The sequence below is a fragment of the Clavelina lepadiformis genome, chromosome 3 (genome assembly GCF_947623445.1).
Source record: "Clavelina lepadiformis chromosome 3, kaClaLepa1.1, whole genome shotgun sequence".
NCBI classification, from domain to species: Eukaryota; Metazoa; Chordata; class Ascidiacea; order Aplousobranchia; family Clavelinidae; genus Clavelina; species Clavelina lepadiformis.
The window spans coordinates 15,583,594-15,598,214 of NC_135242.1; the positions used below are offsets into that span (position 1 = coordinate 15,583,594).

The 14,621-nt window shown below is 35.5% G+C and overlaps 2 protein-coding genes across 4 annotated transcripts; one reads left to right on the forward strand and one right to left on the reverse strand.

The window, feature by feature from the left end:
- Positions 1 to 173: 173 nt before the first annotated feature.
- LOC143450784 (uncharacterized) lies at positions 174 to 5,237 on the forward strand. 3 transcript variants are annotated; one of them, XM_076951477.1, is made up of 8 exons: positions 174 to 210; positions 2,215 to 2,317; positions 2,434 to 2,606; positions 3,180 to 3,287; positions 3,414 to 3,642; positions 3,810 to 3,949; positions 4,053 to 4,200; positions 4,567 to 5,237. In XM_076951477.1, exons 3-8 carry the CDS (start codon positions 2,516 to 2,518, stop codon positions 4,898 to 4,900), a joined length of 1,050 nt encoding a protein of 349 aa, XP_076807592.1. In that variant the 5' UTR covers positions 174 to 210; positions 2,215 to 2,317; positions 2,434 to 2,515; the 3' UTR covers positions 4,901 to 5,237. The 3 variants fall into 3 exon arrangements, with proteins under 3 accessions (XP_076807592.1, XP_076807590.1, XP_076807591.1); XM_076951475.1 differs by lacking the exon at positions 174 to 210 and adding an exon at positions 1,548 to 1,739; XM_076951476.1 differs by lacking the exon at positions 174 to 210 and adding an exon at positions 1,766 to 1,812.
- Positions 5,238 to 5,772: 535 nt separating this feature from the next.
- LOC143450783 (cilia- and flagella-associated protein 52-like) lies at positions 5,773 to 10,166 on the reverse strand. Its single transcript, XM_076951473.1, has 12 exons — positions 10,026 to 10,166; positions 9,787 to 9,928; positions 9,147 to 9,338; positions 8,751 to 8,945; positions 8,513 to 8,647; positions 8,229 to 8,413; positions 7,881 to 8,085; positions 7,638 to 7,805; positions 7,205 to 7,294; positions 6,567 to 6,710; positions 6,242 to 6,403; positions 5,773 to 6,062 (listed from the first exon to the last, which is right to left on the reverse strand). The coding sequence occupies exons 1-12, from the start codon at positions 10,115 to 10,117 to the stop codon at positions 5,910 to 5,912; spliced, it is 1,863 nt and encodes a 620-aa protein (XP_076807588.1). The 5' UTR covers positions 10,118 to 10,166; the 3' UTR covers positions 5,773 to 5,909.
- Positions 10,167 to 14,621: the final 4,455 nt, after the last annotated feature.

Sequence of the window (14,621 nt, forward strand, 5' to 3'; positions counted from 1 at the left end):
TGTGAAAAGTTAACACTTTTACTAGCAACAGGGGCAAAGGACGTTTTAACATTTAAAACATATCGGCTTTTAATTGTTTTGTTTTAGGAGATTTGATTCTTGTAAGGTTATGTTGTGTACTGATTCAAGATTCTTTAGGGTTGTGTTTTGAGATGTTTCTAGGCACGTAACAGAATAGGGAAATAATTGCAGAACGTTGGCTTCTATAAGGTAAGCCTAAGGTTTGTTTGGATCCTTATTTATGACGTGTTAGTACCGAAAAAAAAATATGCAAAAAATAGCAATTCTGTAATTCTCAGAGCGAATGTTCCCTAATTAGCTGTGTGATGGTAACCAGTTATCCAGTAATTGATTTTGCAAAGTATCCAGTAAACGGCTGCCTGGCAAGCTGCCAGAACAAGATACCGGGCTATGGATCTGCAATACATAATTTGTTGCTGTAAAATTGCTACAAGAGCTAAAACGTTTTCATTTAAGTCTTTACTACCAAAATTGAAAGCCTCAGGCTACAAACGATAAGTTGTATTCTCAGTAAACTTGTCCGATAATTTCGAGGATCGCGCTTCTTATTGTTGTACGGGTCTGTGACATACTTATATAAGGCTGACTGAGGTTTCCGCGTAATTACACTGAAAATTCAAATTTCACTTTCAATGAATATAAGTGTAATTGAATTAAACAGTCGGGTACTGAAATTAGGACATAAATGTCAATTGCGAAAAAAAACAATTCTGTAGGCTTCAGGCTACATTGTTTTAGACTACAGGTATAGGCAATATTAAAAATAATCTCTAAAACGCAAAAAATTCGCAATAGCTGACGGTGAAGTGCAATCTTTGTCATACTACGGTATCTGCTTTTGCACATACATAACCAAACAAAGACTGCAGATTTCACTATTGTCTACTCTAAGTGAGAATTATTATCAGCTTAAGTATCATTGAGTTTGTGCAGCTAGGAAGTTTAGGCTGAATTGAGTTAGTTGTCGTGCTAGTTGTCACCAGCAAGTCGATACCATTACTTTTATCATGGACGTTTTAACCTTTTTATAGGCTGAATAACTTCCTGGTTTAGTATCACAATCTTTCTTCTCCGTCGGAGGACATATTTCATACGTCTTAAACTAGGCGGTGATTTGTATTAGTTGTTTCAATATTTTATAGGGTATTGTTTATAACTGTTAACCAGTATCACTGAACAGGAGCAAGCGTCGTTCATGTCTTGCCTAAGGACATTAGCAGAACAGTGTATCAAACCTTGGCCGCATAACTACGAGGCAGGTGTTCTAACGCTAACTGCTAACGTCACCAACCCGACGTATTTTCCTGTAGATTACTGAATAACATCATTAAAGACTGTTTGTTCGTTCGCCTAAACAACGCGGTGATTACGAAAACTAAAATGAATGAAGATAACATTGTGGCAAATTTGCCCAAACAAACGAGTTACGAGCATGATTTCAGTTCCGTCCTGCACAAGTAACCTACAAGATTATACGTATCTAATTGGAAGAGAAAGCTATAAATTTAAATTTAGTTCAAGTTATTTTTACAACCTCTTGTAATAACGTTTTAGGTGATTTATTTAAAGTTTACTTCAATATGCCATAGGTTGGTTGCTCGATTGCTTAGATGCATCAATGTGTAAAATCGATATGCAGAGGTTGTTTTTGCCCTTTGTGATAATAAGTTTGCTACTGAAGGCTTGCATTCAATCCACAACTTCTCAGTCAACATCTAGTAAGTTATAGAGAGAAGTAGATGTGACGTTTATCTACAAAGAGATGATTATGGCATAAAAACAGCAAAAAAAGTAATTTCACAGCAGTATTTACAGACAAGTTGTTATAGAGTAGTCGTCAATAACGTTCCGATATAGGGGTATCTATACCTTTTTTCAAGTTACTTGATTTAGTGTCCAGCTTAAAAAAGTCTATTTAATTAAATAATCTTAAATGAAATTCGAATTATAGTAAAATAGTTATGTCATGTACTATGGTGTAAATATACTTCTAGACAAAAATTCATTGGTTTTTATTAGGCCTACAACAAAAGTTTAGTCATCTGTATAAAATTTAGAGCAGTTTCTTTCCACCTCAATCACAGGGGAGATCTCGAAATAAGTTAACAATCAAAGAATGTTCAATAGATTGTGATTTACCTACTGTGCCTATAGTTCCATGAAATTAAGAAATATATCAATTACTTTATCTAGGTTGCGAAAGTATTGCAGGAAGAGCACTTATTTCGGGCTACAGGTATTTTACCACACCAAACTACCCCAAGAAGTTCCCTGGACAAACGCAATGCAACTGGCGGTAAATGGAGTTTTGTAAATTTTGTTTTTTCATTGGAATGATGAAATATTTGTGACCATTTATACATAAATTTCTTAGAAAGTATGAACATTAGGAACATTTTTACTTCGTTTCAGAATTCAAGCCCAGCGTGGATATCGTGTTGAACTCACCTTTCTTTCATTCTATTTGCTCAGTGGGCCTGGAAACGGATGCGCAATGCAGCACGTTAAGTTTTTGGATTTATATTCGGGAAAGCTTGACGGTCCCTACTGCGGTAACACGCCCCCACCACCTATTATTACTACAGGTACACTTATATGCCAACTTTCAAGGGATTTAGGATACCTAATCATTTTTTTACAGGAAACCTAATCATTTTTTATAGCGTTAGAACGATTTTGAGATTTGTTAGGGAAATGGTTTTAATTTGTATGAAAATATCAAACTTTTGCAAATAATAACAATATTTCCATGGTGTGATTTACATGTTATTTAAGTATATGCAATAACTATATGCTGTAGCAATAACCAATCACTGTATTGCGTTCAAGCAAAATTTAATTCATATATCCGATTTGTTTCATGTCAAATCTTGCCATAATTGGTTAATGGTATAGGTTAACTATTAATAATATATCAATGATATTTAAAAATATTGTTAGCAGAATTAGTAAATGATTGTGGTTATTGATAACTCTTATTTTATTCACCTGTTTAATAGACCATTTAATATTCAAACTGAAAACTATTGAATTGCATTATAAGAAAAATTTTATGTGGGTGCAATTTCGCGCCTATAGGAGAAATTACTTGGGACACATCATGAATGTTAGAGCACAGTGTATCTTTCAGTAGTGAGTTCATTCTCATAATTTTACAGGACCGTCAATACAAATTATACTTGAGTCGAATGCGGTTGGAATAACTGCTTATTACAGAGGTTTCCAAGTTCGTTACCGTGCTACAACACAACCTTCGTCCCCAAGATGTAGGACTTACAGTAAACGTTGTATAAATAAGCTTCAAAATAAAACGTAGACAATATCAAAATAATTACAAACAGTATTATTTATGTTTTTGTGTATGTTATAAAACTACTTTTTACTAAATACAGTTCGTGATCTTGCTGGGTTATGGACACGATACCAAGTGGCTGGTGGAGCTCCTGTTCCCACTCAAATTACAACGACTGCATTGACTCGCAGCAGTGATGACGTCGATGATAACAACAACGCTGCCATTGACGCAGTCAATAACCGCGTTAACAACCAGAATAACAACAATAACAATGGAATAAATAGACAGAATAACGGGGAAAGTGAAAACGATGTAACGTATAACGAGTAAGTTTTTATTGCCACTATTTATCGTTTTATTTTTCATACAAAATATGTGTTTCCATTGTGAAATATGTTTACACGCAATTAGTATAGATCGTTATTAATTTGTTGCGTTGGATATTACCAGCAGACGCATATAAACAGAAATTCGTGTTTTTTCTGCGTGTAAGATGGATGCATTTGAACACTCCAGTCCGGAAAATACCGACTCGAATTCGATCCACTTCTAGCACTAGACGTAATACTGGTTCTAAAAAGATTTCACCTAATGATAATAATCAAAGAACTCCCCCTAATCGACACAAAGATAGTAAGCTATACATTTATTTACTGGCCATCAGCAAATGCTATTATGGTTCATGTATCACAAATTTTAATTTCGTTTTGTTCTATATTTAACAATTTTTCTATAGAGTTTAAGGATGATTCAAACAGTGAGATAAAAGACAAGACAAAAAGACACACGTCTTTAACAGCCGGCTCTATAGCTGCAATTGTCATTGCGGCGTTAGCACTCTTGGCCATACCAGTTTTATTCATGTACCGTCGAAAGCGGAAAAAGTAAGCTCATGTTTCAATTAATACGTCGTTTAGGCCAGGCTAATGTTTTACTGTTAACCACAAAATCGCCTTTGTTCTTACAGCGTAATGATAACTTTATTCATTATTTGTACTTTGTAACAACTCGAAGCACAGCCAAAAAAATAGCTTTTTGGCCCCAAGGCATATATGAAAACGTCTTTACCCATGCATTAGGGAATACTATTAAACTCATTATAGGCTTACAACAGCTTTTTTCTGAAACCATATAGGATCACTTTTGAACGAGAAATTATTGTGTCCATCATATATAAACAATCATGAACAACTACAAATCACATTTGTCTGCACATTCGTTAATCGTTATGCATGAAATTATTTTTCCAGAAACAAGAGGACGGAAAGTTCATCGCCATCTGTGGATGGACAACCACAAAGACATTTTGACAGAACCCAAAAACTAAGTAACCAACACGAGTCTGAACGATCCAGATCTCCGCCTTATCCACAAAAGAATGGATATTTACCTGAGACTATTCAGGCGCCAACTTATCAAAACGCAAAAACTTCCCGACAGAGCAGACAGCATTCTCACCACAAAGAAAGTAGACGAGTGCGTCAAAACTCTAAATCAAGTGATGCGAGTCATCCTACACGTCGCAGCTCCAACTCAAAAAAATCTCGGCATATTTCTCAATCTCGTCAGAAAAACAGGCACTGACAGATTTGTATATTTGCTGACCGCGATGCATTCATTAATATACCATGAAGCCTCAACCCTACCGTAACATACGAGCGCTGCACAGAAGCAAATAGATTTTACAATAACAAATGACAATAAAACTATGTACATTGCTGCCTACTGTAGGTTTTAAGGCCCAATAAATTGGGTTTGTGAGAAGGCGTGGAACAATGCTCCCACTCACTAAATGCACTTGTGGCCTAGTGGGTGGAGCTGGTATAAACTGTGCCCTGGAGCAAAGAATTTAACACTACTGTGCTCACCCTATTTTCACACGTTAATTTTTTAAAGTGAAATGAAAGGCCGGATCCCACAACCCTGTTCCGCCATCTAAGTTTGACTGTAAATTATTATTATTGTCATCTACAGTATACATTTAGTTCGGAGGGGTCAGAGCGTAAAGGTCTCAATAATGCGACCTGGGTTAGGTGTCCACCAGCGCTACCATTGTAATACAACGTAGCCTAATCAAGGCATTAAGTGAGGATGGTTCCTGTTCAGTAGTCCTGGTGAAGAGTTCCAAATTCGAAAAATAAACAAATAATGTGTTTTTCGAACTTGCACAAAGACAAGCTCGGGAACCGGGGTTTAAGCGGTGAGGAATCATCACCGAGTTTAAGTCGTGCAAAAACCTTCTTCAGTTCGAAGATAGAGATTCTGACACAGCACTCGCATTTTTGTGTCAAACAATCCAACGTTCTTTTTTATTGAACTGTTGCATGGCCAGTTGTGCAAACGCAGTTTTAGAATTAATTAGTTTCAGCCGAAAATAATTTGCTATGACGTAGCAAAGAGAAATCGCAAAAAGAACAGAACATGTTAGATAAAAAAGTTCGCATTTTAACACAAAATAGTAAAATGCGTAGTTTATTACAGCAGAACAGCACGAGGGTAAAGTATAGACTCCAACAGTACGTATAAAACAAATGCAAGATACAAACGCAGTCTGGAAAATAATACATTAAAACTATCCAAGTAACAAAACTGATCACTCCCTGCATGGGTATTTCCAGAGAAGAATAGCGCCATCAGTACTGACACTAACCGCAAACTGAAGGTTGGGACACATCTTCACACGCGTTATGTTGCCGCTGTGACCCTCACCGATATCGGTTTCCGTGCCACAATTGTAGTCCCATATCTATAAATGGCGATAAAGCGTGTTCTTATGATATATCCAGCTAAGCTTGAATTTGAAAGAATAAACAGAACGCTATGGTATTGCGCAAATGTGCAATGTTAATATAGTCCTTCGAAATTCGCCAGTATCTCGTGGCAAAGTATTTAAATGTTGGTTAAATATGTGGGCTAATAATCTACCTTAACCAATTTGTCATCACCACCGGTGATTAATTGTTTGCCATCAGGAGAAATGTCCATTCCATTGATGGATCCTGACATTGAGCCATCCACTTCTCGAATTTGACTTCCATCAAATGTATCCCAATAAGCAACTTTGCGGTCGGTACCAGAAGTGATAATCTGCAAAACATTGATTAATGCTAAATTAAAAGAAAGTATCAAGAGTATTGCATTTTGCTATTTATTAGTAAATTAAGCATGAACTCGTATGTGGAAACGTTATGCCATGAATTCACTTTATTGAAAGTCACAAAACATATTAAAAATGTGGTTGGTTCAGTACCTGATGGTTTGTAGGATGATAACAGACACATTGAAAAAGTGTGTTTGCCAGAACCATCTGAAATCGAGTAAATTTAAGCAAGTCCCATATTATGCAAGTTCCGTCGGATGATGCCGTAACGCATTGCTTATTGTCGGACATCACCTGTTGAAAACGTAAATCGGTAAGTACTAGGGATGGGCCGATACGAACCCAAACCCGAATAGATTCGCCGAATATCGCCTTTATGGAAGATTCGGGCGAACACGAATACCAACAATGGCGAACCCGAATACAATATTACTTATAAATTTACTGACTTTCGTCAAAAAATGATGATCTAGTTTCCGGACAATGCTAAACTAGAGTCAGCAGTACTTACAATGAAGGTTGTTTTCCTAACAATTTTACTTTTTCGATCGTTTTTAAATACTATTTTTCGAAAGAAAGCGATTTGTTTATCGATTTTAGAAGCAAGACTTGACAACTTTGGAGGAAATTTTATTGTTTGGTTCTAATACGAATAGATTCGGGATTCGTTCGTGTCGACCTTCATGATATTCGGGTTCGCACGAACCCGAATAATTTTCCTCGCGGCACATCCCTAGTAAGTACAGCAACTAAAATATTAGAATTGGGATAGACCGGGAAAAGTTCACCTTTATGCATGTGACAGTTGACTTGTGTTCCTTCATGGCTTCTTTCAGTTTCTGTGTCAACGGGTTGGTTGAGATGTCCCATACACGCACCTAGCAAATAAGTTCATAGGATATGTTGGTTAACAGAAGGTGATAGGATAATTCCAAAGAACTGTGTATACAGTACATAATCCAATCCCTACACTGCACTATGCAAAAGACCGCAGATCCAAAGTTAAAGATTTAGAAAACTTCTGATGTTTCAGAACAATTTTGAGAGTTTGGGTTAATAATTTTGAATAAAATTCTATCACTTGCCAACAATTTCTGTTTGGAAATTCTGATTCTTATGATGTGGTTTGGATTATTCCATCATAAGGGTTAAGGTAAGGTATTAAAGGTATCAATTTAAGATCTGTAAACTAAAGCTAAAGCCAGACGTGAAAGTCACTACCTGCCCTTCTCCACCTCCAGAAATAATTCTTTGACAATCTGATGTCGTAGCAATTGCTGTTACACCAGAGTTGTGAGCATTATTGATGATATACAAAAGCTTGCCAGATTCAGGCAAAAATGCTCGAATTTTTCCATCATTCCATGCAGTTATGAGCGAATGTCCGTCCTAAAAAATAGCAATAATCATGACCAGTGCATGAACAAATTTGAAAAGAATTCATCCTACATAAGCCAAACATACTTCCATAAACTCAATCGCATGGCAAATCATATTGGGAACAGTAATCCTAAGGCGTTCTCGGGATGTTTGGGTGTGCCAAACTCTGATATCATTTCCAGAACAAGTTGCATACAAAGCAGAGCATCCAGATGGGAAAGCAATGTCAAGCACAGGTTGATAATGGGCAGACATTATTAATTCTTCTTTGAAATCAGTGAAATTGAATCTGTTAAATAGGTGAGAGTAAAAAATAGAATTTTAATAAAAGATTACTTTTTGAATTTTTCTAATAAATTAAGCCTTGCTAAAACATTTTGTCATTGTCATAGCAAATGTTTTTTCAAGTTGGCAAACTAAACATTTTGATACCGGAATATCTGAGACATTTTAGTGCCGACAAAAAACTGATGCCCTTCCCCTCTCAAAGCAACAGATGTTACTGAACCGCTGACTTTTCTTGGTGGCTTAACCAAAGAATATTTTGCACTTGTGCCTTTCACCAAAGCAACAGTGCCATCTCCGGCCCCAATGAGCAAGTCTCCATTTTTAAGAATCTAAGCAAAATAACTTAGTTCAAAACATATGTTATGTTGGTATATTATATATTAACAGATTAAAATGATTAAGTAGTATATATTGTAAACAACTATTACCCTTATGTCTGCTATTCCTTGACTGAATTTTCCTTTGGTTGGCCCGAAATTGGCAACCAACTTTGTTTTCATGTTAATTTTTAAGATGTCTCCACTTGTGGTTCCACAATAGAAAAAATTGTCTTGGTCGTCAACCTGTTAAGCAACAGTACTTTTAAAAGTTATAAAACACCTCTGAGTAAATAAGGTTTGAAGAAAAGTTGAAAGTAAAAATTGATATGTGATTGCATTGTGTCACCTCAACGCATTTTACTATTCTTTTCAGTTGTCCCATGTTACACTCTGTTGGCCGAATCTTGCGGTTTTGTAAATCAAGCTCCCACACTCTCAATGTGCCATCCCCCGCAGTGATAAACACATCATCACTGTTGTTTGCATATTTCACAGTAAATGTTGTTCCAGCAGATTGGACTGCAGCAGGTGAACCACAAACCTGTAAAATAAGAAAAATATTTATACACTTTGTTGATCTGGAGTCTGGACAATAGCACAATATTTATATGTGAATTGTGAGGAGATAATTTTCAATGTTTAAACTTCAATGTCAGTAAATAACATGTCTTGGCTGGATGAATAATATACATTAGCAAGTCATGTAAAGTTTGGAAAAAAAATAATGATGCAAACCACTTACTGCTTGTGCGGTTTTAAGATTCCATGCAACCACTGAACCATCATCTTGGCCACCAAGGGAAACAAGATAAAGTTCATTGGGTGAAAAGGCAAGTGCTTCAACTTTAACTTTATGCAAAGTAAGCCGGTAGAGTAAGCTGCGGGCTTTGTAGTCCCAGACAATTATATCAGCTTTAAAGCCCATGTGAGTTACCTAGACACAAACAAACATATCAACATAATTTAGCACATTTTGCTGTATACCAATGTATTTCAAACTACTCTATATTACATTTTTGCAAGTACAATTAAAAACCAAAAAAGTTGCAATTAAAGAAATAAATTCAGGAATCCTACATTTTTATACCAACATGTTTCAGACGTAAACATTTGTCCCTTTTCAGAGCAAATAAGTAAAAGCAAATGTTTATAAGTAAGGTTACTCTTGTACGGAGTACACATAAATACTTATTCCACCATTAACTTTATCATTTATTTGCTTGTATTTACTTTGAAAAGGCAAAAATGTTTACATTTGAAACATGTTAGTATAAATGCTTCATGCATTTGTTGTTTTAATTGCAATCGTATACTTTTTAAGATTGACTTCATTGATTGACTCTTTATATCTTGTTGTACAATTAGGTAAAAAAATTTTTTACCTGGCCTGAAGCAAGGTATTTGCCACTTTTGGAAACAGTTAAACAAGATACATTGTTTGTATGTCCTGTCAAGAACTCCTGCGTATTGGTGTTAAGGTTGCGAACAATAACTGTACATCCCAATGGATAAACCATATGTTCTCTGTTGGTGAAATTACAAAAACATTTGTTAAATATTGCCAAGCACTTTATTAGCAAAACAGGAAAATAATATATAAAAAGCCTCATGCAATGCAAACCTGTCAGGATGAATTATGAGGCCTCCATTTACATCTCCATTAAAACCAATTGTGGACAATAATTCGAGTTTATTTACATCATCAGATCCCATATTATACTTGATAAATAAACTTTAAGAACAACAAAGTCTAATGTATTACCTAAAAATTCAAATAGAAAACTTCAAAACTATTTTAACTGCTTCTTTGTTTGGACACAATTTATGATCATATTACAATCTTTTGTATTTAAAATAAAGCCTAGAATGCATGGTGATATGCAATTATGACCATGATGAGAATATATTGTGTTTGAGCAATTTTCTTAGCTCAAAGTTTTACATAATTTTATCAGTAGACTTCAAAAACAAAGATATGTGTACAGCTAACCTCCTGTAAGTTTTGCTAAAATTATTGTTTGGAAATAGAGAAAATAAACTTATTTTTACACAAAATATCTAAGTTATAAACCTATTTTAAAAAATTAGTTTGGTTTTTTTTCATCGATTGACCATTCGTTAGCATAGGTAAAATGTCATATCATTAGTGCATTCAGAGCTGCAGTATGCAATTGCATTTAATCAGTACATAGTAAAGCACCAAAAGTTGTTTATGACTGGGTCATTATTTAGGCTATCCAAGAGCCTAACAAGTAACAAAATGCAAAGAACATTGACAGTCATTGTGCCTGCATGTGACTTGTACTTATACCTTGCCATGGATGTCAAAGAAGTTTATCATACTATCATATCATACAAGTATTCACCATGGTAAGCTGTATAATTTACTGGACTGTTTCTTTTTAATGCAGCATTCCTACACAAAAAATACAATTTAAAGCTATTTGTCACTGCCTTGCTGGTAGCCTGCACCTTTCAGTAACATAACATTCCTTTGTTTACTTATTGTTACCACTACATTTAATTAGATTTAATCACAATTAATCTAAAAAATAGGCCTAAATCATCTGAAACTATTAGGACTACAAAATATTTTTTTTTTGGTTTTTAACACTGCAGCGCAAAAGGGAAAAACTCAAATTATGTTAGCTAATTTGAAGTTACCCCTGATATTAGCTAACTTGGTCTATAAGCTCTCAAATTCATTTACTCATTTATTCTCTATTATTATAAAATAGGGTAATTTTAACAGACACCGATAAAGTATCTCTATTAGATTTTGTTTTCGTATATTATGGTAGATGGTCAATCTCTTTTTGAGACTGAAAAAAGATTAGTTCACTTACCATTCGTTTTAGAACCATTACCGCATTAAAATCCATGACAGTCAGTTCAAATAAAAAATAAATTGTTTGTTGTACTCTACTGGAAAGTTTGCTTTCAGTGTACCAGATAAATGCACTAATAATATATAAGCCTAAGTTTGCATCATGCAGTCATGCCAATGTTATGACACAGATTATGGTGCAAAGCGGCTTTTTCTTCGGCACATCATACAAACTTTCCAGTTGGGTTGTTCCATTTTGGAAAGTATTAAATCAATTTTACTACCAAATTTTATTCTACAATTTATCAGAAAACATTTTTCATGTTTTAAACATGACTTTCTTAATGATAGCTGACTTTATTTCAATTCATTTTTTACCAAATACGATAGGCCTACATAAAACTGTGAAAGCATTATTGTTACTATATTACAGATTGTGTACATATAACTGATGCAAGACATCGAAAGACCACATATACGGTCATTAAGGTCTTTTGCTCTGACCTGAAAAAAAAAACTGCCAGAAACTAAAAAGTGATCATGGTTGGCCTAGGCTAGTGGGCAGTGGGGCAAAATATACCGGTAAATCTGTGACACAATTTATTGCAAAAACGAACTGATAATATTGTGATCATTTCGTGTAAATTCATTGTGTGCAAAGTCTCACCATAGTGCTTATGCTTGCACAATTCAATGTAAAGCTATCAAGCTAAGTTACAAAGCAGTGAATGCTCAAAATCTTCTGGGTTACAGCCTATGAAAGTTACACCATTCTAACAATCTTTGGACGTTCGTATGGATATAGACCATAAGAAAACTTTCACAACTGCAATTCCAACGGACTACCATCGTCACATTCAATATCTTGACAGAAGCTAATTTGCCTGCAAACTTTGAACTTATGGAATGCTTTATTTTGACCATGCCAGCAAAACCAACTCTGATTTACTCTACCGGACATTTGTGTTACGAGATGTTTCCATAACAACGTTTCCATGTAACTTTTAAAGGGAAAAAGGCCAGTAAATATAGACATCTTATGTAACCGTAAAATAGCACACCCAAACAAAATCTTGTTCCCTTATTTGTTTAAAAGTTAGCCTATTGGCAAAACCTAACACCGATAAATGATTACCGATTCACTTCTACAATTTCGTTCCCATGACCTTGCCCCCAAGGATGAAAAGGTTGTCCAGTGGTGTGAGAATGAGCATTAGCAGACATTGAGCAGTCACATTGCGCAAAACAAAGCATTTATCACAGTGTCTAATGTGTTGGCGGTGGCTGGTAAGACTGTGCGTATTTTATCACCACATAAGTGTGCAGTACTCAGCAATGGAGCAGATTAGGGCCTGGGCTGCTGTACGCAAAGTATCAGCCCCAGAGCTCAGTCTGAACCATCCAGGTAAAGTATCATAGAGGCGCGAGATGTAGGGTTTGTTGCGTAATGACTCCAAATGTTGACGTCATTTGGCGGTACGTGAACGTCAAATCCAGACTCGAGATAGGCTACTTGGAGGCAGGAGGGAAAGATACATCTGAAGGATATATATGGGGATATTATGCCGATCGAGTAGTCGTGCTCTGGCAAACAGTCCCGCTCATTATTCCCTATTTCCGTGCTAAGCACACGACGACCAAATTGCCCGCGTTAGCATAGGCTACTTGCACGACATTGTGTTCGGTAGGCCAAGAGTGTAGAACTGTAGATGTTGAAGACAGAAGAAAAAGAGTCAGCACTGACAGAAAGTAAAATCTACCACGAGAATGTCTGTTTATTTAATGAAAGGCTCTTACAGTGTTTTTATGAAACAGTAGAGTTGAAAATAACATATTGTGTATAATGTCTAGAGCTATGATGAATGATTAAACTATGACTACATTTATAAACAAATGAATAAAATATAGCTCATTTGGAGCACTAAATACATATAAGTTATAAATATTTTTGACTTTGAAAACCGCAAAATAACTTATACTTGTTTTACGGGGTTGTTTTTCAGATAACTTATACCAAAAGTTTCTTTTTCAGCGGCAAGTAAGTTTTTTGGTTTGTTTGCTGGCAAGGCAAGCCCGTAGCTGAGGGGTGTGATTACAACTACATCTCGCTAAGTTGTACGAACGTACGTTAGTGACGCAAAATCTTATCAACTAGTGCGATTACAATTACTTCTTTTCTTGTTCATTAAATTTCTTTTTTCTTCTCGATGAATAACGAGAAACTCAAAGCACTCGCTAAGCATATTACTTTCTTTTCAAAAAATTTTTTTTACCAATGGCTGCGTTTTTGGCGATCCGAAACGATATATATTTCCCTTTTTTCTGTTTAACTTTGTTTTTTTCATTCTTATAGACTGTCTAAAAGTGAAACCAAATAATGTTATTGAAAACGCAGTTTAACACTTCTTCGCTGTTAACCCTAGTAAGGCATATATGTTTCAATTTATTTATATATAATTAATTTAAGACTAAGCGATCTCTTTTTTTCTTTTCCTTCCTGACTTGTGAAGTGATTCATCGGCATAGGTGGGCAGTTCCGCGGTACTTTTCAGTAACGATACCGGTACCGTCGGTGCTTTTGAGAAAAAGTACCAAATCTTTGTACCGTATTACTTTTTTTAAGAAATTTCAGTCGATCCTGGTACTCGGTACTTTTCACGTGATTATTACAAAATTTGAACAAGTATGCTTTCAAAAATACATGTTAATTAATCCTTAATACTAATTTTAGCATCTGTTGATCTTTTTTAATCTGGAAATGTCAAGTAAAATGGCAAACGTTTAAGGTCACCTATGTTTTGACCTGCAGCATCCTTTACCGGGGGCTTAACAGCGGCAAACATTGCATTTGCAGCAGCATCTTTTACACAACAAGTACTGGTGATAAGTACCGACAAAGTTCCAAACTACTTTTTTTAAATAGTACCGAATACCGGAACCGTCGGTACATTTTTTGCCAAGTACCGGTACCGTTACTGACGGTGCTTTCGAAGTACCGACTGCCCACCTCTGCTCATAGGGACGGGAGTGTCCTATTTCTATGCAACCTTTCAGGTTGCCCTATATAGTCATTGGGGTACCCCAGGTTACCTACAGGGTTAGGTTCCGGAGTATGGCCATTTGAATACAATAAAACATTTGTTTCATTTTCTGCCTTTTTCGTTTCGCTTGCAAAAGCCTTGATCTATTGTGATTAACCAAGGAAATTAGCATTTTTGTTACCAGTTATTTGAGAGGAAACGTAAGAGTTTGTACATTTTGATTAGAAAGTTTTTGTTCAAATAAGTTATGTTCTAAATACATATGTTTTAGAAGATCGCCGTTTTATGCGAGAATTAGTGGCAATACCTTGCATTTATTTATCTTTATCTTAAAGTATTTGTTGATATA